Raw genomic sequence first — 25121 nt, forward strand, 5'->3', positions numbered from 1 at the left:
CATTACGAAAACACAAGCGCATAAATGTCTCTCCGCGATATTTTCTTGAGAAATGACTTCGACAAATGATGGAAAAGACGTGAATTGTAAACAGTCAAGTGGCCCAAGAGGCAAATTATATTTTATTGAACTTTACAAGGTTAGTCTAGTTTTAAAATACTAGATATTCACGAATAAGTGTGACGCCGTTGTGATTGTAAGATCACTTTATGGCCGCCATATTTGCAATCTACCTGCTCTTGTTTTCGTGTTTTTGATAGATATAAGCTTATTTCATAATGATTATGCATACAATGTTATGGGAATTAGTTTATAAAAAATCTTTTACATAAGTCGTTACAAAATTAAACTCTTATTTGTAGTATGCTTTTGTCTCATCAGACTTGATAGTAGGCATCTTGAACCATCATTGATGATGTCTGACATTCTTCAAATCTATATAATCACGTATTTCTTGAATTTTATCTGAATTAGATCATTTCCGTACGTATAGACATACAACATATATTGAATCCATATGTCTCTTTAATCTCTTATATGAGCAATATGTTGTATAAAGCATTGTAAATTGTGAGCAGTAAGAAAGTATATATGGCTTACATTAGAAAGAAAGAAAAAAAATCTATTATCTAAATATTAAATTTATTAAATATAATCTATTATATTTAATAAATTTAATATTTAATAGTACTGTAAAAGAAATGAAAATGTTTTTGCCATAGATTCTAAAACAAAAGTTAAAATCAAGGTATGTATTATTCTTTCAAGTAACATATTTTTAATTTTGCATAAGTTTTTTGTGCAATATTCAACCAAATTTTTGATTACAAACACACACAACACTAGAATGATTTCAACTGTTGGAAGATAATAATAATTATATTGTTTATTTTCTTTAATATTATATCCTAATCTAATGATAAGATAAAGAAACATTCATTTATTTGATAAGTATAGTGATAATTATTAAAGTAAAATTTTTATTTCATGAAAAGTATATACCTCTTAATTGATTTATATAATTCTTTGGTTCATTTAATCACCATGTAAAAAAATATCTATTATTGATAATTTTAATGAAAATCAATCTCATAATAGCTGCTGTTATGTTGTATTGATGGATGTTAAAATGTATTTTAACATGAACAATTAAAAATTTGCAACTTCATTAGCACACGATAAATTTAAAAAAAATTAAAAATAAGTACTATGTTAGTTGTATTCAAAAATTTCTGTCAATTTTCAAGTCTAGTATTCTTCTAACTATTGCATATCCCCAGAAAAACCAGGCTATTTTTTGTATTATAAAAATCTGTCATGATTGAAGTTTATAAAACACAGGAAAAGACAAAACAAAAATCTTGTACAATTGTCTTGTTTAATGATTTGAAAGCAGTTATAATTATAGAAATAGTGTCAGACTTAAATACTGCAGAAGTATATTACATGAAAATTTTATTAAAACAAAACACAAGCCTATAATTCATAGTTTCTTGTAGCGGTAGGAAAAATTTATGTTTTATAATGTCAGTTTCCGGGTGTTGTAGATTGATAGAATTTCTACCATACCATAGGAGTCACTAATTCTGGGTTTCTGAGACCAAAATCCTTGTTTAAAAGATAATGAAAGAGATGATGATATGTTTTATAGATTTTGGTCTCTGAAATAATTAGTAAATATTTATTTTCCTTATGCACGGTGCACACCAAGAAGGTTACTGGGATAGAGATTTTCATTTGGTGTATTTTTATTTCTATCCTTACCAGTTTCCACTCCAAACACCTGTATAAGAATATGCCAAACTTGTCCTTCTCTTTGTAAAAGAACAAAGAAAGCAATAGAAGTTTCTAAACAGATCTATAAAATTGCTAAAGTGCAAAATAAAAAATTAAGAAAACCTATGTTATACATTGAGAGATCAAGGATCTTGTTGTATAGTTTGTCTATAGGTTGTTGTCTTTGGTTCTCATAAAAAAAAAACTGAAGAAAAGTACAAATATACTAAAATCTGCCTAAATATGTTATGTCATTCAATTATTAAATTAAACTTCCTCGCATAAGATGTTTATTCACAAATACATCTTTATTACTAACCATGATAATTTGTGAACAACAGTTGCAAGTAAGCCCTTTAGATATGTGCAACTGCTACCTTTATTTATATTTTCAACAACAAATACAAAGAGCATTGTTGTATTATACAGTTCCTAGACGGTCGGCTGAGTGGGGAGGGGGGCTTGCAGGAGCGCACTCAGCACCTCTGCCAGGCGTGGGAGTGCATCCACAGCCTGTGCCTGCAGAGCTCTCCCAAGCTCCACCTGCACCTGCTCGGCTGGCTGCAGACGCACACCGCACGGACTATATTACATGTAACATGACTATTTATACATTGACAAACTTGCAGTCAGTAGCTCTTACCAAAGAACCCTTTAAGTCTCTTTCACAAAACTGAGACGTCACTCAAAACCCACATTAATGTTGACCAAGTGCAATGGTTACCTCGTACTCATGGCGTAAATGCCGTTGTTTCGCCATCTCTGATCTCTCTTCCTATGTGTTGATAGTTATATCAATTACTTTATATAAAATCTGTCCAAATGTGTCTTAAAATTTGTTTAAGAAAACAAATAAATTATATCTCAAATTTCTGTGTTTTTTTGTATGTTAGACGGAATGGCAAAAGCCAGAAATATTGCCACAGCATGCCAAGTTGGTAGAAGCGATCGATGTTCATATCAAAGAGGGGAAAGACGCGATCTCGAAAAGAAATGGATCGGGTCTTTTCTGGGAAATCCATTTGCTGAAGAGAGCGGAGTGGTTCAAGAAGGTGCTCTCCAATCCTTGGGGACATCCAATCCTCAAGAGGCTATCGAATCCCACAGAAGAAAAGCCCAGCGATAAAGAAGGTGCGCTGTTTTACCAAATATAAGAATTTATCTCACATACACATCTGAATACAACTAAGTCAGACCCTAAGTGTAGATTTGACTGATTCAACTCTAAATATATTGCAGTAATAGAATGGCTGAGAGAAGAGCGCAGCGAGATGTTCGTGTCGCGGCTGCGGCAGTTAGCGATGTCAAAGGCGTGCGCCGACATCGCTGCCTCCCTCGCCACTGCAGTCATGGATCGCGCACGAGCATCCGCGGCCACGCATGAACAGGATAAAGGTGAGCACTTTGATGACAAATGAGAGCAATTTCATCAACAAAGTTGAGCACTTTGATGACAAAAGTGAGCACATTCATATATAATTTGGTAGTACATTTGTGTTGTTTCTTGTTATATTGCTTGGGAATTTTAATCAAATTCTTTCGGATTAGTAATTGGATATTTTTTTCTCACAGATAAAATGAATAAGAGTGAACCGACGTTTGCGGACACATTGAGTAGGGAAGCTGGTTTTAACTCAGAAGTTTGGGATCTCCTCACAGACTTGGAGTTTGTGCTTCTCTACCAGGGTGACAATGCATCGCGGTGTATAGAATTGGTAAGAACAAAAGGTTTATTTTTGAGATAGATTACATAAACAAAAGAAATGAAATTGAATGTAGGTGTGGATGGACAAAGGCAGAAGACCGAACAAATTGTGGATGGATTATGTGAATGAGGATATGCAGAAGAAGAGAGTTAATTATATAACTACTAATATGAGATGTATGGATAAGTAATGCACCAACCTTTTGTTGGTAAATGGCCATGTTGGTGGATGAACCATAGTTGTCCACTGTGTATAATTTGTACAAAATATATTGTTAACTCTTTTTTTTTCAAAGTATCATTGCAATGTGTTTGTTAACTCATCTTAGTGTGACAGTAAGTAATCTTTGTTTCGGTTGTTGTAGGCGAAACAGCGTTCTCTGCGCAGCGGCTACAAGCTAGTGGAGCGGATGCTGGGTCACGTGGACAAGCTGCCGCGCGAGAAAAAGCTGTGGAAGAACGCCAAGAAGGTTGCTAAACTCATTGCACAGGTTTGTAGTATTTATTGTTAGTTTTTTTTGTTTATTTAAACAGTGTATGGCGAAAAAGGTTGTTTTTTATAACTGCATAGGGGTAAATAAATTTAGAAGAATGATTTATTATATATAGGAGTACTAACGGTCACCGTAATTTTATTAATTTAGAATTAAATAAAAAAGTAGCCTAATTATAGCCTACTTTTTTTTTTGCTGGCAAACAGATCAAATGTGTTAAAAATTCGTTTCTGCTATCACCAAGGTGTCAGCATCATGTGTACTAAACATGACTTTTTTCTCGATATTACATAAAGACACTGCAATTTTATTAATATATATAGATTTAGATATTAGGACACAAACCTTATCTGATATAAGAATACCATACTAAAATGAGTAAGGATGCACATTTTTTTTAACTTTCTTTTAGATATACATATTTAATGTAATATTGTTTGTACGAAGGTGACAATAACCCGGTGCATGGTGTTACCGTCGTGCGCGGGCGTGGTGTACGACGCGCTGTACCGGTGTGCGCGCTCCCTCGCCGCGCTCATCCCGCCCGAGGGGTTGCCGCGAGCTGCCAACGCGCTCGCAGCACCCGCCGCCACCGCCGCGCATCTGCACACTCTGGCCACTGCTGTCGCCGAGAAGGTAACACAAGCATACGAAAGTACAACATCCAACATTGCTACCAACTGTTGTACGAGACCAGCTTGACCAGAAACACAGAAGACAGGCGTCAAATGGAAGTCTCTTCGCAGTTTGATGAGTATGTTTACCGAGGACCTAATTTTTTCCCCTTATCATCCTTTAATAAGGAAGGGAAGGAATGGGAGGTGGATTTAGCAAAGTATGGGTAGTACATAAGACGAGAAAATGTCTTTTAGTTTGTGCAATCTGAAACTAATCGATTAAATTTGTTTTTTTTTTGAGCATATAGGAAGTAAATTACATTATATGATGGAGTTGTAAATCTTTTTAATAATGTATTTTCAGTGCAAAGATGAAATGAAGGCATTCGTATGCGAATTGTACGTGCGTGCTATAACCACTGGAATGAATGAACTGGAAAGGCTCAAATTAAAGACTGAAAAGGTAACTATGATATAAATATTCTGAAATTTTTCAGAAGGGCTGTGTGAATCTCGTTGAAGTTTGGCCTAAATGTAGTACATATAGGCTAATTAATTTTATTGTAAATTCCGCGCTGATAAATAGTGAAAATTTAATGATATATATTTGTCCAGGCGTCCGAGGCAAGGTCAACAGAGCAGATGCTAAGCACATGGTTCACACAGTTGGGCTCGCTGCTGTCAAAGAGTCCACGTTTGAACTACGAGTGTGCGCTCACCGCATTCTCTGTCCACCCCTCGCCGGCGATGTACGAGCGCATTGTTGCAGCGCCACCGTTACCACCATTGACTACTAATAATGTGAGTAATCTTACTAATAAATGCGAATGTTTGGATGGATGGATGGATGTTTGTTAGAAGTTATCTAAGGAACGGCTAAACGCATCTTGTTGAAATTTGGCATAGATGTAGAACATAGTCTTGAAGAATATATAGGCTACTTATTATGTTTTTATAATTCCTCGTGGATGGAGTCGCAGGGTACTTACAGCTAGTAACTTAAGTATTTTTGCCTACAGCCACATAAAATTAAGCATATGTTATAAAATAAGATTTGAATTACACTGATTTTTTAAGGATTCTATGTATTTTACATGAAACGGAAAATACATAATGTTTGGTTTGTGCAATGTAATATTTGGTATTATTCCGATAATTTTTTATCCTTTAAACTGTTGATTTTTGATATATTGTTGTATAAATTTTAAAGGAATCCCCTGAAGCCTCAGCGGACACAAACTCGGAGTTTGGCAGTTGGGCTACGGACAGTCGGACGACGACTAACTTTGTGAAGACTTCGGAGACATTGAATATCAAACAAATACAAAATAATGTAAGTAGACAATTTTATCTAATACAGTACAAGTTAGAAAATAGTTTTTACATATAGGAAGTGGATCGATGGAGTCAACATATCCAAAAGGACAAAATCCTTTTCATTAAATATCACAATTATTTTTTGTCTTACAACTGTTTGATGGACTGGTTGATCAACTGATCGCACAACCAAAGTTTTCCGGGGAATTTTATTCTCATCAATGTAATAATTTGAGCAGAATATTGTTTACTCTTCGCACTATTTATGTATTATTTTATATCATGCTGTCTCACCTTAAAGGATGGAGGCATTGGCAACCTTATCGTAAGTTTATATGTAGACCCAAACAAAATGTATATCTTTGTATTCAGTTTTAATTTGTAGCTTTAATTATCGGTGGATATTATGATGTCATTTTAGAATTATCATTGTAACAAAATTTGCCTGGTTTTGTTTATTTTTTATCATTTTGCATGTCTGTTCATGTCTGTTATGTGACATATTACTTAGATGTAACATCGGTATCAATATAAGTTTATTAGCTATTTTCAGGACTAATTAAAATAATTTGTTGTCTGAACAATAAACAGTAAATATAATACAAAAGGAAAAATAATTTCAAATTAATTTACACTCAATAATATTCAGTTTAATTTTAAAAAGCTATTCCTTTATAACATGGATTAGCTCAAACTTGATTGAATTTCCATTTATCATAAACTGATAAGATCAACCAAGGAAACTGATGTAGAAGATTTTATTTTTATTTTTAATTAACTCTAGGGCATGTACTAAGAGGTTAATTTTCATGTTCACTCAATCTTGATTTTAACAAATTTTGAGCCTTTGTTATAAAAATTACAGGCAAATGTGTTGTCAACTGCCGTACTAACGGAAGGAGAGGCGATTGGCTTGGGAACTGACTTGTGTCAAGACTTGGCAGTACTTCTCTCCGGACCAAGGCATAAAATACTCTCATGGGATATTAACAGGTAAGACAATCATCTTAAGAGCTATATTCTTATGACAAGTTTAGGTTTATTGAATTGTAATTGTCAAATGAGATTTAATTGCAATGGGTACGAAATAAATTTCCTCAGCTGTCATAAAAATCAACAAATAACTTAATTTAAGCTTTATTAAGACATTATCTGGAATCATACGAATAACGCTCGGGCGTCGCGTCAGAGCGAGACAAAGTTATGGAAAATGCATACATCTGTCTCACTCAGACGCGTTTGTCGAGCGTTCGTACGATTCCGGATTATGTTTAAACTTATAATCCCCAATGATGATTAAATTTGTACTTGATTGCTATTGTTGCATAGGGATGTCCTGCTGGAGAACTGCAGGACGTACATGGAGCGGACTGACGGGGGCACGCGCGCTCTCACCACCGAACTCAAGTATCTCAATCTGGATCCTCGATCCTTTCAACATTTACCATTTGAAAAGGATGATGAAGATAATATTTATTACGGCATCGAGAAAGGTGAGTGAAATTAATATGCGAGCAATTTCTATTACGTTGTTGTGTTTTCTACTACGGTTTACGAAAATAACTCTGTTATAGTTCCCATAAGATTTATTATGCCGTATGCAAAAGCATAAGATAGACAACCGAAATCTAAAGTTATCATTTATGAAATTAAGAAAATAAACATTGTACAAAAGCCAAAATATTGGGATGTGTGTTATATAGTTATTAACGTTTTAAGCTAAATATAGCATAAAGGTGTGACTTTTATGTTCTATTCTGTTAACATTTTTTTGTATATTTGAAATATGGAAAAAAATTGTAATGTAATCTCGGAATTATTTTAAAATCGAATTGTCGATCGATGATAAATTATAAGCCTCAAAAATGAAAAAAATCGAATATCTCCTATAATATTTCTGATATATGTAAAATTTGTCCCGCGAAGGTTACGAACATTTAGTAGAACATGAGGAAGTTGAGACTGAAAATCAATGGCAACAAGTCCTTTTCGACTCAGAGACGGAAGATGCGATATCCAGTTGTATAGAAGATATAGATTCCTCCCCAGTGAGACGGAAAAAGAAAAAATCTAAACGTCTAGATTCCACTGATGAAGAAATCGATCCACTTTCATTATCTGATGATCAACAGAATCAAAAGAAAAAGGAGAGACCACACAGTAAAGAAAGATTAAAATCAAAGACAAAATCATCGAGCAAAAACAAAGACAGCACTGAAAAATTTACGTCTGAAAAGAAGGAACAGAAAGGTGAAAGGAAAGAACGAAAGAAGAAAGATAAAACAAGTCTCCCAGAAACATCTATTCCCTTATCAAGTCTTATTGGCATGAAAGTTACGAGGGTTGAAGATATCTCGGAAAAGTTAGAGAAGCAAAGTGAAGAACAGAATCAAAACAGAAAATTGTCTATACCATCACTCAACTCCGATAACAGTGACAATGTTGTTTTTGACGGGTTATACTCGATGGATGATATTTCTAGCCCAGAAAAAAGTAATCGAAGTCTTCAAGCACTCTACAAGGAAAGTAAATTAAATGATGATTTAGATGACGATAACAAACCTTTGTCCCAAGTGATAAATGAAGCATTAATAAATAACCAAAATAAAAGGAAAGAATTACGTCTTAATCCAGTAATATCGCCTCAGACTAAATATACCCATGATAAGGAATCTAACATTAATATCAACTATAAAGATATTCCAGACCAACGAGACGATACAATAGTCAAGGAAAGTATTAAGAAATTGGTAGAATTCAGAAGGTTAAAGAATGACAGTAACATCCAACCAAACACTACAAGTCAATTACAAAGTTCTATCGAAAGCTCAAATGCTCATAAACATAGCATGGTGCTGCCACGCAAGACAGCACAGGACGATAGTAAAGAACCATGTTACGTGCCATCGACAAGTTCTCCTTTGCACCAGAATACGCCAATGAATAATGCAAATATAAAACAATTCGAACACATAAGTCCTTCAACTAGTGAAGTGAGAAGCATATTGAATGGAAATCCGATATCATCTAATAACTCAGGAAACCTTTATGTTGGTCGAATTGTATTTGGCTTGGCAAAATATACTAGCACATTGAATGAACAGAAATTAAAGGACAATGATACTCAAAGTAAACTCAAAACTGTTTCGTCTGTTACGAAACCTGAAGGCAGAAATGTTAGCCACAAAGTGTACAGCAAACGATCGCCAGATAAGGAAAAACGAATTGCTCAGAAACAAGTTCTAGCTCGAAATCAGCCACAATATGAGAAAGCCAAAATTTTAAATGAATTACAGCCGCAGCAACAATGCGATAAATTGAAAAGTACAAAGGAGACCAAATCTAGTTACAAAAATTTTGTAGATGAATTAAAAGCAACCATAAATGCTGGTACTATTGAAGACGAACTTTACAAGGATGTACCTTCGAGTAACACATTTCCTATAACTAACCAAAATAAGTTAAAAATACATTCAGCTTTAACAACGCAATGTGCCAAATCTATTGTACACCAAAAGATAACTGAAGCACCAAATACATTCGCTAGGCTTAATTATATGCATAAAAACAAGCAAAGTCATGCGAGACCTAAAGCCACCAGCACCATTAAACAAATGCAAGAAACAAAATTGTCCACTGAATTGGATAAACAAATTGTTGATCATAAAATAAAAAAATTCCACTACCTCCAAACCAAAGATTTAACAATATCCCGAGTTGGAACCGGAGTTCACAACAGACAGTCAAAAGATACTCCATCCATGATACAAAAGAAAGAAGTCCGTACTCCATTAATTGTACAAAAAACAGGACTTGATGACCCATTAACAATACAAAAGAGAGTTATTAGTAACTCCCCAAATTTGACGAAAGATCAATCTGGTGTATCCAACGTTATAAAATCGAATGATATAAAGATTCCCATCACGGTTAAAACAGATGCCATCGAGGAAACAATCGTAGTAAAAAACGCTAAAAAACACGATGGAACAATCGGAACAACAAAATCGTCTTTGCTATTGGAAAAGGACCAACAAGATATACTATTACTTTTGCGACAGCAGAATAAGTTAAATGCTCAAAGTCCTGTAACAAAATCCGAATTGAAATTTAAACATGCTGCTCAAACATCACCCCAATCTAAAACCGATAGTAAAAGTTTCACCCATAACGCAATTTCTAACCCCCGTGATTTGGGTGGAGCAGGTGTCCAGAGTTTGAATGATTTCAAAAATGAAAATACTGTCCAAAAGTGTGAGTCCAAAACTAATACAGTAATTTCTTCAAGCTATCAAACGCATCCATCAATCATAAAAATGCCAATAAGTGAAAATAAAACGATGATTTATTCGTCACAATCAGTGTCGAAGTCGGATGGTTCTTGTGAAGTCGCACGTACAACACAGGATGTTAACTCTGAAATTAAGATGCCAGTTAAAAGGGAGAGACACATCCAGAAAAAAACATCCTTAGATATCGAAACAAAATCAGACTGGAAATTGGTCATGGAAGATCTTTTGAAACATAAAACACCAAGCCGTGGTCCCAATGCTCTTGATGTAGCACTTAACAAAGATTCATTTCAAAAGCACCTTGCTAATAAGGAAATTGATACAGAAAAAGCAGAGAAAGCAGAGAAGGTAAAAAGAAACGAACAGGCCCCTAAAACCTCTTATGGTAGTAATGTCGATTATCAGAAAGTTGTTCCGTCAGATTCGATCAAGAAGACAGTAGTTACTGTTCCAACAACTCCAACAGACTTACCGAAAAGAATAAGTAGGCCGCAGGAAATACAGAAGACAGATATGTATTACGTACCCAAAACATCGTTACCCGATATACCAAAGAATACGTGCGATGTTCTCAACCAAGATCCCTTCATATCTGGTATACCGAATTCTGATTATGATATCTTAGAAGAACTCATGGATGACGATCTGCGCCAAGAAATCGGCGAACTGATTTCAGATGATGAATCTTTACATTATGCAAATGTAACAGACAAGAAAGAAAGTCAATGCTCAACTATTGTAACTCCTTTCCAAAAAAGTTTCTATGATAATACACAGACGAATGTAGAAACTATCTGTGCAACAGTTTTCCAGCAAGATAACACATTCGCAACAACTAATATAGTACGGAATGTTACAAATACAAATTTAGCACAGTTTCCACAACCTACGTCGTCTTTGAGCAGTGTTGGTCAAGCTTATTCTAATATAGCAGTTGCTGGAACCATAAAAATGACTCGTACAGACAGTATTGTACAAAACATTTCCACAACGATTGCGTCAAATAAATCCCCTATTGGTGAAAGTCAAAGTTCATTGCATTTATCTCGTGCTAGCAATGATGTTTACCCAAGGAGAGAAAGTAACGTAGATTCAAGAAATGTTATTTTTACTACAATACCGCCAAGGACTGTTGTTATTGGCTCAGAAACGGTTTACGATCCATATCATACCATGCAAATACAAGGAAACCAAAATGCACAAGTTCGTAGCTTCAATCCCAACACGTATTTAAATGTCAACAGTATGCCAAATATTTCTTTTTTACCTACAACAACATTTGCAGCCCCACCAGTTGTTTATGGCAATACGTTTACGCAAACTGGGACGCAAAATAACATAAAAGATACGTTACCCAATTCTACTATCCAACCTATGAAATATGCTTGTAAACCAAACCTCAATGGTGCCGACCATTCTAATCAATTTATAGAAAGTCGAACAACATCAAGCGAAATTAAAAATCAAATTATACTAAAGAACCCGTGCAGTTCTCCTGATGTAGACTTAGAAATCAATAAAAATTTGATCTTGAATCGTGAAAGAAATGAATTACATCAAGTACAGGTTGATAAATTATCACATACAAAGAACGACAGCAAGTCGTATCCAAAAGTAGAATCCTTAGGTGATACTGACGCAATGATATCTTCCAAAGAAAATGAAAGATTGAAAGAAAAGCGCATGGCATTAATAAATAGAGAAGTAACACATTATATAAATCTGCCACCAATACCATTACCATATATGGCATTAAATAGAAAAGAAGAAAAAAGCGGCAATTCAAGCGAAAGTAAAGATGATAGCGTTTTAAACATAAAAACTCCTGATGAGGATTTCAATGAAAATTCATCTGTCGAATATTCGAGCAATGCATTATTGGAAAAGTGCAAAAATGATAAGAATAAAACAAATGATGCAGAATCAAAAGAGAGTAGTAATGAAATAAAAAATAGATATTCCGGTACTTTACGGCGTAATCGTTCGCCTCAGATACCTTCATCTTACGCTATGGATAAAGATAAAATAATATTAAGGAAGAATAATGCCATAAGAAATACAAAAAGTAAAATAAAAATGACTAATGCACCACTAAAAGGTACATCTACTGTAAAACATACAAAAATATTAAAAACTAATATAACCAATAGTTTGAAAAAAGCTCTGAAAGTACGAAAATCTAAAGCAAGTGTAATTATAAATTATGATCAAGATAATGCAACTCAGAAATTAGAACATAATACAGGAATTAAAGATAACCTTAAAATAAATGGAAATGTCTCCAAAAAAGTCGAAACTGTCCAATCAATTAACACATTCTCGATTGAAAATGAACCCTTTGACATAGAAGACCAGTTGATAGGGTCAGTTATATCGAAAACTAAATTAAGTGCACCTATTAAGGATATTCCTGCGCCTAAGGATATAGCGGTTGAAATTAACGGCAAAGGTGAAGAAAAAGAAAATGACTTAAACGAATCACAAAAAGTCATCAAAGAAAATCAAGAAGCGAATAATATAAAACCTGACTCCGAAGTTGACGAAATTAGTTTTAAACACGATTTCAACGAACAGAAATCTAACACAGATATTGTTAATAGTACAAAAATTTCTAATGGCAAAAGCTATCTACGCCGCTTGAACAAAAAGAAAAGTACAATAAAAAAACTCGACGATGAACCGAACGATGAAATCAAAACTCTTAAAAAAGTAATTGGTAAAGAAGGTTCGAGAAAAAAAACCAGTACAAACTCACTACTTATAAAAAATTATGATTTGTGTGAGGATAAAAACATACAAAAATTCTTATCCACTAATAACAGTTCTTCTATAAAACAAAAGAAAACCGTTCATAATGAAGTGATAGATCTAGATAAGGTGTCTGATGCGAGCGTTTCTCCAATCAAATTGACGAACTTGTTACCTATAAATAATGATGATAAACTTGCAAAATACAAATTACAAAGTCATAGATTAACCCATAAAAATTTTACTCATAAAAAACGAGACCAAAAGAATTACAGTGAAATAAAATACTTAAATCAAGTAATATTTGAAGAAATATCGTCCAAAAAATCAAAAAACAAAGCTCATAAAGCTTTCCGTGTCGTGTTGCCTACCGGAACAAAATTTAAAGCGATTATCACAGGAAAAAAGAATTACGATGTCAATAATTTAAAAATCAATTCGGAAGTTAAATATCTATTATTGAAAAATTTTTTTAACAATAAAATGACTTCCAGTAGTAAAGTTCTCCAAAAGAAATCAATCAGGCATTCTACGAAGACAAACAGGATCTTGAATAATACAAATGAGGTGGAAACAATAGATTTGATAAGCGATGATGAAATTAACACTGGTGTTACTTTACAAACAGACTCCGGCAATTTCTTTATTCGTTCTTCGAACGAAGATTTTGCAAAACATCGAAAGAAGTTAACTAGTAAATGTTTTGTTTCATTAACGAGATATTCTACAGAAGAATTAATTGCATTAAATAGAAGCATAAAAGATAAAGGATCGTGTGTCATAGAGGAAAGTTTATCGTCAGGAAACGAACAATTTCAGGATATTAAGAGCGACGAATCCGAAATCACTAAAATTCCGCTACCTCTGTCTGATAAAAACGTTTCAGAAACCACGCTGCTAGAAAACGTTTGTGGTAATGATAATATACTAAACGAACAGATAGATTTAGTTTCTGGGGAAATTAAAATTGAAACTACTACAGATGTCATTCAAAATGTCCCGAATACGTTGATAATAAATGACGATAGTGAAATAGAATTTACTTCTGCGACAACTGAAGAACAAAATCAAGATTTTCATGTACCTCTTAAAATAACACAACAGTACACATATAACTTTGATTGTTATTTAAAACTTGACAGATGCGATGATTTAGTGAAAAAATACGATGTATCAAAGCAGAAATGTTATGTGGAACTTGTGCGTTGTGATAGTTCTATTAAAAAGGAAAGTCAAATACCTCATCTCTTGGATGAAGAAACATCACCAGTAGATGAAACTTTGCTTTACAATGAGAATGAAAGTGATAACCGGCTTACAAATGAAGACGTCGCCGGGTATAGCAATATGAATGATGATTTAATACATCCCGTAGTCGAAGAGGACGAGGATAAATATGAATCAAAAATTGAACGAAGCTCATCTTGTTCAATATTAACAGATTTTTTAATATGCAGAGAAATAATGGATTATACTGCGATCGATAAAGTTCAAAATTTCAATAATGAACAAGAAGGGTTTGTAAAACTACCTGTGTCTTTTGAAGTTACTTGTTATGCAGAGTGGTCAATGACAAAACGTGATTTATTTCTGCAAACTGCTAATTCAAACGAATGCATTCGCCAAGATCCTAATATGTTCGATAATAACAGTCCAAAATATGTTGCAGTCTCGGATATTAAAGATGACACTGAAACAGAAAATGCCCTTTCTACTATTGAAACACTTCCGATCTTTCAAGTTCAAAGTTTGGGTAAACTGGCATTAAAGTTTTTCGAAAGTAACTCAGTTTTAGATTTGTTATATCCTTTATCACAGGACACTGGAAAAATAGCAAAAGATGGTAATCTTTTACTTAAAAGAAGGTACCAAACACCATCCTGCGAAAAAATTGCTATTACTGAAGAAGTTAAAAACAAACCTGGCGCATTGACTGATGATAATATTGATCTAAACAGTCCAAAACCCGAAAGTGGAATTTGTGATGGTGATTATTCAAAAGATGCAAAAATATTAAATAAAACCGAGCGTACAAAAATTGATGTTTACAACATTGATGATATCAAATTAGAAAAGACAGCAATAACTAATGCTAATGCAAACATATGCAAGGAAATTTCTAATTCATTAAATCCAACCCAAAATATTAACGACACTTTATTTTCAAATATTAATATTTCAGAAGATATTTGTGATAATTCAGTAAAATTTAGCCAGTCTCAATATAAAATAAATTTCATTAACACGGACCATAACTATGCAACAACTAGTATGGGTGTCTATAATGACTTAAATCATTCAAATGTCACCACCGAGGATGAAATTTGTTTAAATTCAGAAGAACGAACAACTGTAACCAATAAAGTAAATGTAGTTCTAGGAAATATTGAAAATAGTAATGTAGCAAACGACGAAGTACCTGAAGAGGCGTACGATGTTCTTAGAAATGTGACACTTGTTTATCAAGATAATGCTGAAATTGTATTAAATGGAATTGAGTATGAAGATCCTATTGCTGGCACATGTTACATGTTTCCTTTGGAAAGTACTACATTATTTTCTGATGTAGTTAATGAAGGTGATTACTTTTGTAATGATAAACAAGGTGATGATACAAATAACGATGATAATAAGGTCCAAATAAAGTCTAGTACCATTGTTGATGTACAAAGCGATGAAAGTTTTACAGTTATACCACCAATAAAAACATATTCAAAATACAAAGAAGAAAATAAAAATTATTCTTTCGACAAATTAAGTAAAAGAGGCATAAAACGCAAAAATTCTCTAGATTATAAAATTTGTGGAAAACGATACAGAAAAAGCAAAAACATCGATTATTTAAAAGCAAGCGTTGTCACACAAAGAAATACAGCGTATGGTCAAGAGTATAAACGGCTATTAAATTATTATGGTTCTATAAAATTTTCCTATACAAGGTCATTTGATAAAGAACACATTAACATTACGGACTTACACAGGGCTTGGCCCATAAAAGAAACATACCACGTGCCATCTGTCACTGAGTCGTCTGATATCTTTAAAGACAATTCAGAATCGCCGTGTTTTCCGGATCCTTTAAAACAAACATTGGAGGAAGAATTATCCTCTAGTTATATTGAATATCCAATAACTTCTGATGATATTAGTGAAACCAATTTCAGTATGGGTTTTGGTGAGGAGTCCGGCAGAGTCATACAAAATTTAGAAAAGAAGGATAAAACTTTAAAATTTTCGGCTGCGACTCTGTCGGACGTAAAGCAATCTCAGCCGTTTTTAATGTCCAATGAATATGTGGACTGCGAAAATTCAAATGAGGTATCCAATTCATCCATGGAAGACCAAAACATTAAATTAAAACCTTACACTGATTACATACAATTAAAAGACAAGGTACGTTCGTATTTTAAGAAAACAGCCATGGAGTTGAAGTATAACTGGATGAGAGATAATTTGAAGGATAAGGATATGATGAGTAATTTCAATGGAGATTGTAATTTCACAAATTGCCCACTAGACCTTTACTTGCATGATTTTATTGAACCTCCTCCAATCGAAACTATTGTACAAGTTGTTCAAATTGGTCAGCTACCGGTAAGTACTGCTGCGCAAAACCCTGTTAGTTGTGATCCCCGCGTAACGCAAGTTGCAAACGCCAGTCCTCCGCAATGTTCCGAAGAAAATAGTTCACATGAAGAATCCCAGTCACCAGTAAAAACAGAATATACAGAACTCACAACTGCAGACCTTAGTTTACCCTTAGTAGCAGAGTATAATCGTCATGATTGTCATAAAATAACAGAATCACAGGAACCGGCACATTTACATAATAACCAAGAAATTTTGCAGTCTGAATATATTTATTGTAAAATTGATCCTAAAGAAGATTATAATCACGAAGAAGTTCAGGATTTGAGTCTTAGAAATAAGGAATTGCGAATGTTGGGAAAAGAAGATACAAATAACTCAGTTTATCATTACGACCCCAATGTTGGAAATGAATGTCCAGAGATAGATACTCCGACGACTTTTTTTGAATCAAGTAACAACGAAAATAATAATGTATCTGAGAGAACGGATCAGATAGCTCATGCAATGAATGCCGCTGGTATTGCTACAACGGTTGAGGACAGTTCAGAATGTAATTTTTCAGACATTATGTCTGAAAAATTACATCAAAACAACGTTGATTCGACTCAAAATCACATAGACAGTTGTTCAAATGCCGCATCCATTAACGCAGTAGCTTTGCAGCAAGCTTTAGCACAAATTCTTCCTCCACCTTTAAATCAGACAACTAGCGCAGAATCTGATGCACAGACGCCATCTTTAGCACCACAAGTATTGCATATTGTTCACGGAAAAAATGATGAACGTAATCAAATAACACTTGTAGATAACGTTCAGCAGTCTGTTATAAATACACCGAATGCTGCTCCTGTTTTGCATATTGTACAAAACAAGGGCCCAAATACAAACGCCAGTTCTAACGGAACCCCTGTACAGCAAACTAATTCGTTCGGGGCCTTGTCTCTGGTAGAATCTGGATTACAGCAAACTAACAACCAACTCCTCCACATAGTCAACACTGGAAATACGAAAGATAACAATGCAAATCAACTTCTTAAAAGGGTAAATCTTCTTACTAATCTTGCTAATGTCCAAGGTTCAAATGAACAAAAAATGTTACAATTCGTGTGTAAATCTCCCGACGGCAAAGCAATTCAGCTAAACGCCCCACATCAAGGTAGTATGGTTCTGAGATTACAGCCCATCGAAGCTCAAAGTGTACAAGATGGCCTGTCAAATACTGAACAACTTAGCCCATCACCTCCTGTACCAAGTAATGTACTTGTACAAGAAAACATCAATACACAACAAGAAATAAAATCTCGATCTGTTTACGAGGAAAACTATGCTAAATTTATCCAAAATACTTCGAGTAAATGTAGTCCAGAAAAAGCCACAAGCCTTCCAAAATTTAATCAAGCGTTTGGAAAACCTGTATTTCAAGAGGAAAATCAAAAAGAAAGCGAAATGAATAGTAACGACGCTCACTTACAGCCAGTGAATTCAATTGATGATACTTCTGAAACTTCCGATAATGGTATGAATCTTGATCACATTGGGCAAATCAGTAGCCCGCCATTGTTGTTGCGAAAATCACCCCAAAATTCGCAAGCCCAACCTAGTTTAGTTCAACACATTAAGCAGTCCGTTACTCCTACGAATACTCCTATGAATATTCAAACTATGCACGGTGGAGTTATTTATACACGACAAATACCTGTCAATATTGGTGGAGGACAGACAATAAATTTGATAACAGTACCTAGTACAGAGCTTGTAGATGACTCTAACCACAAACAATCTGATGTCAAGTATGTTAATCAAGGTGAAATTGTTGAACCATCTATAATTAAAATTGTACCACAAACAACGACTACCTCTGACTTGTCACCTGATGAACCAAATCATAATACTGGTACTTTAAATGAAGGTGCGCAAAATACTCAAACACCACCTGTTTTAACACAGATGCGAATAAAATTGCCGATGTTGAGTAAAGCACCACAAATGGTATCTGGTACGAGGGTAGTTAGACCATCATTTTTTCAAATACAAAGAAACGTCATCGGAGGCACCAACCAACCTGTTTATCAACAGTTGGTGCTAACTGCTGCACCGCCACTGGGCCAACAGACTATAAGATTACCACAAACGCAAATGACGAGGCAAATTAAAGTACCTAACGAAAGTCCCCCGGAATCACAATTGAGTTCATCGACTCTTGAACAATTAAGAGAATTTGACATGGTATTGGAACAAGTCAAAGAAAGGAGCACGGTACACCCGAATTCTACTGCAATTAACTCTATGTCGAAACCTCACACTACCACGTCTAGTGAAGCGAACGACAGCGCCTCAGCCGGACCGACAGCTACAGAGCCATCTCAAGTACTATATTCTGCAGGAACAAATCAACAGTTTAATATCGCATATGTGAATAGAAAGTCTACCGTTACAACACCAACTACTTCAACGTTCGTCCGATCCCCAGATTCATCAGTAACTGAATCTCCCACTTCTTCGAGTCACATTCAGGTTTCACAAACAGTTACATCTGCTACAACCTCCAGTAGTACATCTGCGCAACAAAGCAATCCAAAGCCAGTTAAAGTTAGTTCTAGATCAAGACCAAGACCTAAAGCTTCGTCGAATCCTCCAAACACATTAAAATTAAATAATGTACCGCCTAAGCCCTCAACACAGAAGCCGCTAGAAGATGAGCAGACGACGCAAAGAATCCTCTATATATTAGCCGAATATAGAGAGCAAGTTGAGAATTGTCCGGATAAGAACAAACCAGCACCCCGTAGACGAACAAATCCACCATCCAATCCTGGATCCTCGAAGCGAAAGAAGAGTTCTAGTGGCTCAAGACGATCGGGTGCACGAGACTCGAGTCCCATACATGGCGATGACGCCAATCGCACTATGGGCTCCGAAGACAGCAGCTGTGGAACATCACAAGGCGACTATAATGAGAACTGCTTAGAAAGCCCTTCGCCGCAAGACAGTCCACGTAAACTGCCAAGAAAGTTGTCATTCGAAAACGAAACACCGCCCGCTCAACCGCGACCGCAGTTGCAGCGTAATGTTATAGTTGCGGATGGTCAGACTATCACCGTCGCCCGGGGACCAACGGGAAAGCCCGCTACGGCCTTGCTTATGCCGGCCAACTATATCCTGCCAGTCTCTATGCTGAAGGGTCAGCAAATCGCTATAGTCACAAATCGTGGTCCAAAACTGTTAACCGTGAGCGGCGAAGGAGGGACAACGGGTGCGCTGTTGTTGCAACGGCTGATCGGTCCTGCTGGGCTGAAACCCATGCTGGCCCGGACCGGTGTGCGCCACGTGCGGTTGCCCGCGGCAGCGCTGCACAATCTCCACGCGTTCAACTTCGCAACGGCGACGACGGTACAGCCGCCCGACAGCACGATATCGCCCCCATCCGCAACGACGCCCCCAGGCCTCGTCGAAACTGGAACGGCAGCCACGCCTTGGACCGAAAAAGAGACCCAAGATGTTAAACCGGAACGGACCCCGAGTCCGGCCGGGTCCGAGCCTTGGAACGTTCCGACATCGGCCAGTACGCACGAATACACCTACGAAGAGACTGTGCGCACCGACAACTTGGACAGGACCGTACTTGTAAGTACAGCATTTTCTTACATTTAAGTACTTCTTTATCCTATTCATAATATAATATAAATGTATTATCAAACCTATACCATATATTTACTTATATTACCTATTTATTCCTCGGCGTAATATTTCCTAAGTGAATAACCGATCGTAAACCGAAAGTGATTCCATTTTGCAACTACAGGACCCGATCCCAGATCGATACAGTCCCGAAATGGAGGCGCAAAGGATCTTTGATAAGATGTTCGAAGTAGAAACGAAAAGGTCTTACGTTGTCGATACTCAGGATGAGTCGCCGCGATGCGGTTATGATGTAGACGCGTCTGATTGCGACGATAAGTGCTACCCTCAGGTGACAACATCGTAGTACCGTCGCAGCCCCCCTATAGATCCGCCTTCTTACGTAGAACCTGCACGCCTCTCTTTGTTTTATATGCTTTCCTCTTCGTTCCGTGTTGGTTTTGCCGTTATCGATACTTACATGCGACATGTTGATTCACGCTGCATTCAGCTGAACAATAAAAAAAATATCATCTAATTGCATTTGTTCATGTTGTCAAATAGCCTTAACATGCTTCCTTGCTTATAAGTATTTCAAAATGATACTTAATTGTTAAAAAAACAATAATAAAACAAAAATATGTAATTAGAAAAACAAAGTCGCTACAACCAAAAGTATATAACCCTGGCATCCTTCACAGGTAACGAAGATGAAAAAGTTAAAAGTTATTTTTCATAGTAAATGTTGCCTCCGATTCGAATAGTCGTATCATTTCTATATTACTGAATTAATTTCGAGGAGAACTCTATTCTGCTTCCTTTCTATTAATAAAATATAAAATAGCGAAATGAAATCATATTTCATTTTATTTTGCATGTTACGAAAGGGTTCTTTTATATCTACCCTCATTGTCAAGTTCCTGCATTAAATTTGTGCATGTAATTGCGTCAATGGTCATCCTACTTCCAAATCTTTATTACTATAGTATTAAAAACATATTATTTTCTTCTAAAACTACAGCTGTTAGGAATTCATACATGGTATTCAACTAGCCTTAATCGTTGTCGTAGTCTAAAAAAAACTTTTGTTTAAATATCAACAACAAAAATATACTTTTCCAGCTTTTTGCTTTAATTATTTTCTAAAAAAAAACTTCTTAATGGCTTTTCCTGTTAATAATAACAAAAAAATATCATGCTGTATTTAGTTTAGTAGTATTTATACAAATTGATTTTGAATAATTGTGTATAGGTTGTGCAGAAGAGAGACATTTCCACACACCGACAACATAGATTGACTCACGTGACCGCCGCAGCCCTGAGGCATAAGTATGCTATATTGGAACACGAACTAAGGCTGCAGGTTAGTAATTTCTCAATCAACAATCTTCTATACTCAAATAATCCAGAAATCAATCCAACTACTAACATTACGAGAAAGAATACAAATTAAATGATAAATCACTCTTTAGAATTGGACCAGCAGTTCTAAGAACACTTAACATACAATAGTTTTAATTGTTAGTAACATTTTGCATTGCGCTTAGCTAAAAGTTTAAAAATGCCGTGACTTCAGAAATCGCTATCCGAGGAATGCGAAGACTTGGGCGTGGACTCGCCGTCTGCCTCGGAACTATTCCCGGAGGCCGAGCTGCTGTTCGCCGGCTCTCCGGCACAGCAGGACCACACGCAGGAACCGCACCCACACCGCCCGCACACACGTGAGTATCATTCAGACCATAAGACCAAAATGGGGGTCTTGGACATAAACTTAGCCTTTACACTGTCACGAAAAGGTCCAAATTGTTTCTTTATACTACTGTTTGTGTTGCAGCTCCACCAATTATAATTAACCAAAGCATGCCTCGCCCTGACATGGACGATCAAATCGCCAGCGACCACCTCCTGCAGCGCCCCGACCTGCAGGAGGAAACCAACAGTGACCTGGCCATGAATCTGGGATTGGATGACGTCGGTATAGTCACGGTGACTGAGAACGGAGCCACTATCACCTTGGATCACGAGGAGTTTGCAAGGTCACATCCCAATACAACCTTCCATAAGGAACCAACAGAAGAAACGGAGGTAAAAGTGATTCATTATTCTAGATAATAGATAATTAATTAATCTATTAAACACTCATTTCTATGCTATATTTTTCTGTGTCGCATATATTGCGACACATTTGTACATCACCTTGATTTTATTGGACCATAAATTATATTTCGAAGAGTAGTTATAAACTCAATAAATAATTTCAGATGCATCCTTATACAATATCGGAAGTTAAAAGCCGTCATGTTACATCGACAATATTCCATGCTAGTAGAGCCCCGGGTACGGTGCTGATGGGCCCGCAGACCACTGTCATCTCCCAGGCGAGTCACGACAGCCCTCACATACAGCACAACGTCAGATACACACACATGGAGAACATCATCAACCCGCCGGTCGCACAACAACACAACCTCAACCTATCCACCGTACTCGTAAAAGATGACGGCCTAACGAGGTACGACAGCATCCTGACTGATTCCCGGGAACTGCATCTCTCCAACACCGCCTCCGCCATCGTCCACTCGGTCGGCAACGCCACACAGGTCATCAGAAGAGTCGGGTACGATGATGACAAACGAGATCCGAGGTTCCTCATGGACGATACTGACACATTGATGGATGGTGACCATGCCAAAATGATGGGAGAAGACAGCTCGAGGGAGGCGCTCGAATCCATGTCAGGGGACGTGGACTACGATCGATTATCACCGGAGCGCCCGCCGGAACTGTATTGGGAATCTAATTCTATGATGGATCGCTTAGAGAGCAGACGACATATGGACTACAGCAGCGACAGCGAAAAGTGTTGCAAGAGCCCGCCGTACGACGAGAACAACTCCATGGACTCATACGGGCTCATGGGCCCGCAAGTGAGACTGGACTCGGTGATCAAGGACGCGAGGGGAATAGACCGCAGCGGCAGCGCAGACGGCTCCTCGGCCGACGATGCCATGCCACCGCTGCGCACGTATCCCGCCAAGCGGGTGTACCACCATCCCGGGGACAGGGATCCGGGCAGGAGTCTGTCGGGGAAGACGAGAGCCGGAGAGAGGCTGGACAGCATGGACGTGCGGCGGCGCGCGTCCGGCCGCGGCGTGGTTAAGCGTTGCTGCCACTGCTGCTCCGGCTCGCCCCTGCCGCCGCGCCCCAAGAAGCCCAAGCCGAGGAAGCCCACCCTGGACTACAACATGCACTAAACACGACACACCACTTGTATAAAGCCAAGCATACCAGACTGAACGATGATCTCATTCGCGTGAGGTTCCATTTTGTAGTTTTAATATAGTGATAAAAAAAAGAAATTGTTAAACTTGTTTTGTATATAACCTTGTGTTGCTGAATTTCGCGACTGTACCTTCTGTTGATTAGCTTAAGCCGTTTCCTTTAAGTGTTAGGAGTGAATCAGTTGCGATCTGTCACCGGTCAGTTCAAATCTTTTGTACGCTTCTTCGTGACTTCTCATTGAGGCATTTTGATTGTTATTATTTTTTGTAATTCTTGTAATATATTCATTATATATGAAATACTAGATGATTGTAAAAACTGTACTTCTGTAGGTATAATTTGATTGTAGGCTAAGTGTTTCCTTTAGAAATTACAGGCTATACTCAAACGTGAATTTAATATATTATCTAGGAATTAGCGACTTCGATACGATGTTAAATGTGTCCCCTTCTTGATGTTAGACTGATTAAATTTTCTCCTTAGTATGTTTCACATTATTCAAAGAAAATGTTTTGTATTTTGTTTTTATATTACTCTAATAATGTATTATATTCGTCTAGATAATAAGCTACTTCCATGGTGATGCACAAAATCTATCGACCGTTATAAAACCAGCTTTAAAAAAGTGGGATATTTATTTTTAAATAACAAGAATCTTTTCGACGCGACTGTACTACATTTACGATAAAATGATTTGCTATCAATTTTTTTTATAATTTAAAGAGCGGCCGATAATTTAAATGATCAATTTATTTAAGGTATTTGAATTTTTTTTAATATCCATAGATTAATTTATATACTATGTAAATAATTAGCCCGCCCATTTCGCTTTCGGGGAGCGTCTAGTCACTACTATAAATGTCAGTGTTGCGGCGGAAGGCGCACCGAATACTAACTTTCAGTATTCAACTCGCTTCTGTATATAAATATGCAGATTTAGATAAAATATATAACTATTCAACATAGCTGTATTCTTGAGAAATGTTCATATGACTTTCTCACTGTATATAAAGTGCGGAGGATGGGGAGAAATGTTTAAGATTTAGTGAATTTAGCAAGTACGGGCGCATTTATAGCAAATTGTCATGCCCGATATCATAACGCGGGTTTATTATGAATATTAATTAGTGGACGTTAATACATTGTGTTGTGGTGAGATAAATATTGAAATTTCTTGATTTAAATCGAGTTTACTTTGTTTTAGTTGAACTTTAGCTTTACGTACAGTTTTACGTTACCTTTTAGGTATTTAAACCTCAATGGAATAGAGTGAGATAGTGATAGTTTTGCTAAGTTACCAGTAATATGTTTTATTTATATCAAAAATCAAGATATATAAGGCATTACATTTAGTTGTCATGAATAAATGGAGTTGAAAATTAATCATTTACGAACATATAATTCAACGATTCAACAATTTTATTTTAATCAATGTTTAGTAATCGTTTTAACTTTTCATGATTCTTCTTCTTTTAGTTACTAGTGGACCCCATCAACTACTACTATTTATGATTATTTTTATCATTTAAATAAAATGACATTTATGACCTTGAATTAAATCAATATGTTTCATATTTTCTCATCCGAAACACGATTAATGTAGCTGTAAGATAGTTGTATTAGGTAATGTTTCGTGATTCGGCGCGGCCACAAAACCCGATAATTCTTCGGTCAAGTGATT

At 36.2% G+C, this 25121-nt stretch overlaps 1 protein-coding gene across 3 annotated transcripts; it reads left to right on the top strand.

The window, feature by feature from the left end:
- LOC106123108 (uncharacterized) lies at positions 1-25121 on the top strand. 3 transcript variants are annotated; one of them, XM_013319245.1, is made up of 18 exons: positions 1-139; positions 2206-2370; positions 2670-2907; positions 3016-3171; positions 3349-3491; positions 3847-3972; positions 4423-4611; positions 4957-5055; positions 5208-5393; positions 5803-5925; positions 6775-6902; positions 7239-7402; positions 7836-13821; positions 13864-20164; positions 21411-21521; positions 21735-21879; positions 21993-22243; positions 22420-25121. In XM_013319245.1, exons 1-18 carry the CDS (start codon positions 53-55, stop codon positions 23410-23412), a joined length of 15591 nt encoding a protein of 5196 aa, XP_013174699.1. In that variant the 5' UTR covers positions 1-52; the 3' UTR covers positions 23413-25121. The 3 variants fall into 3 exon arrangements, with proteins under 3 accessions (XP_013174699.1, XP_013174697.1, XP_013174696.1); XM_013319243.1 differs by having other exon boundaries at positions 7836-11219; positions 11253-20164; XM_013319242.1 differs by having other exon boundaries at positions 7836-20164.

This window comes from Papilio xuthus, unplaced genomic scaffold, assembly GCF_000836235.2.
Source record: "Papilio xuthus unplaced genomic scaffold, Pxut_1.1 DF826159.1, whole genome shotgun sequence".
Lineage (NCBI taxonomy): Eukaryota > Metazoa > Arthropoda > Insecta > Lepidoptera > Papilionidae > Papilio > Papilio xuthus.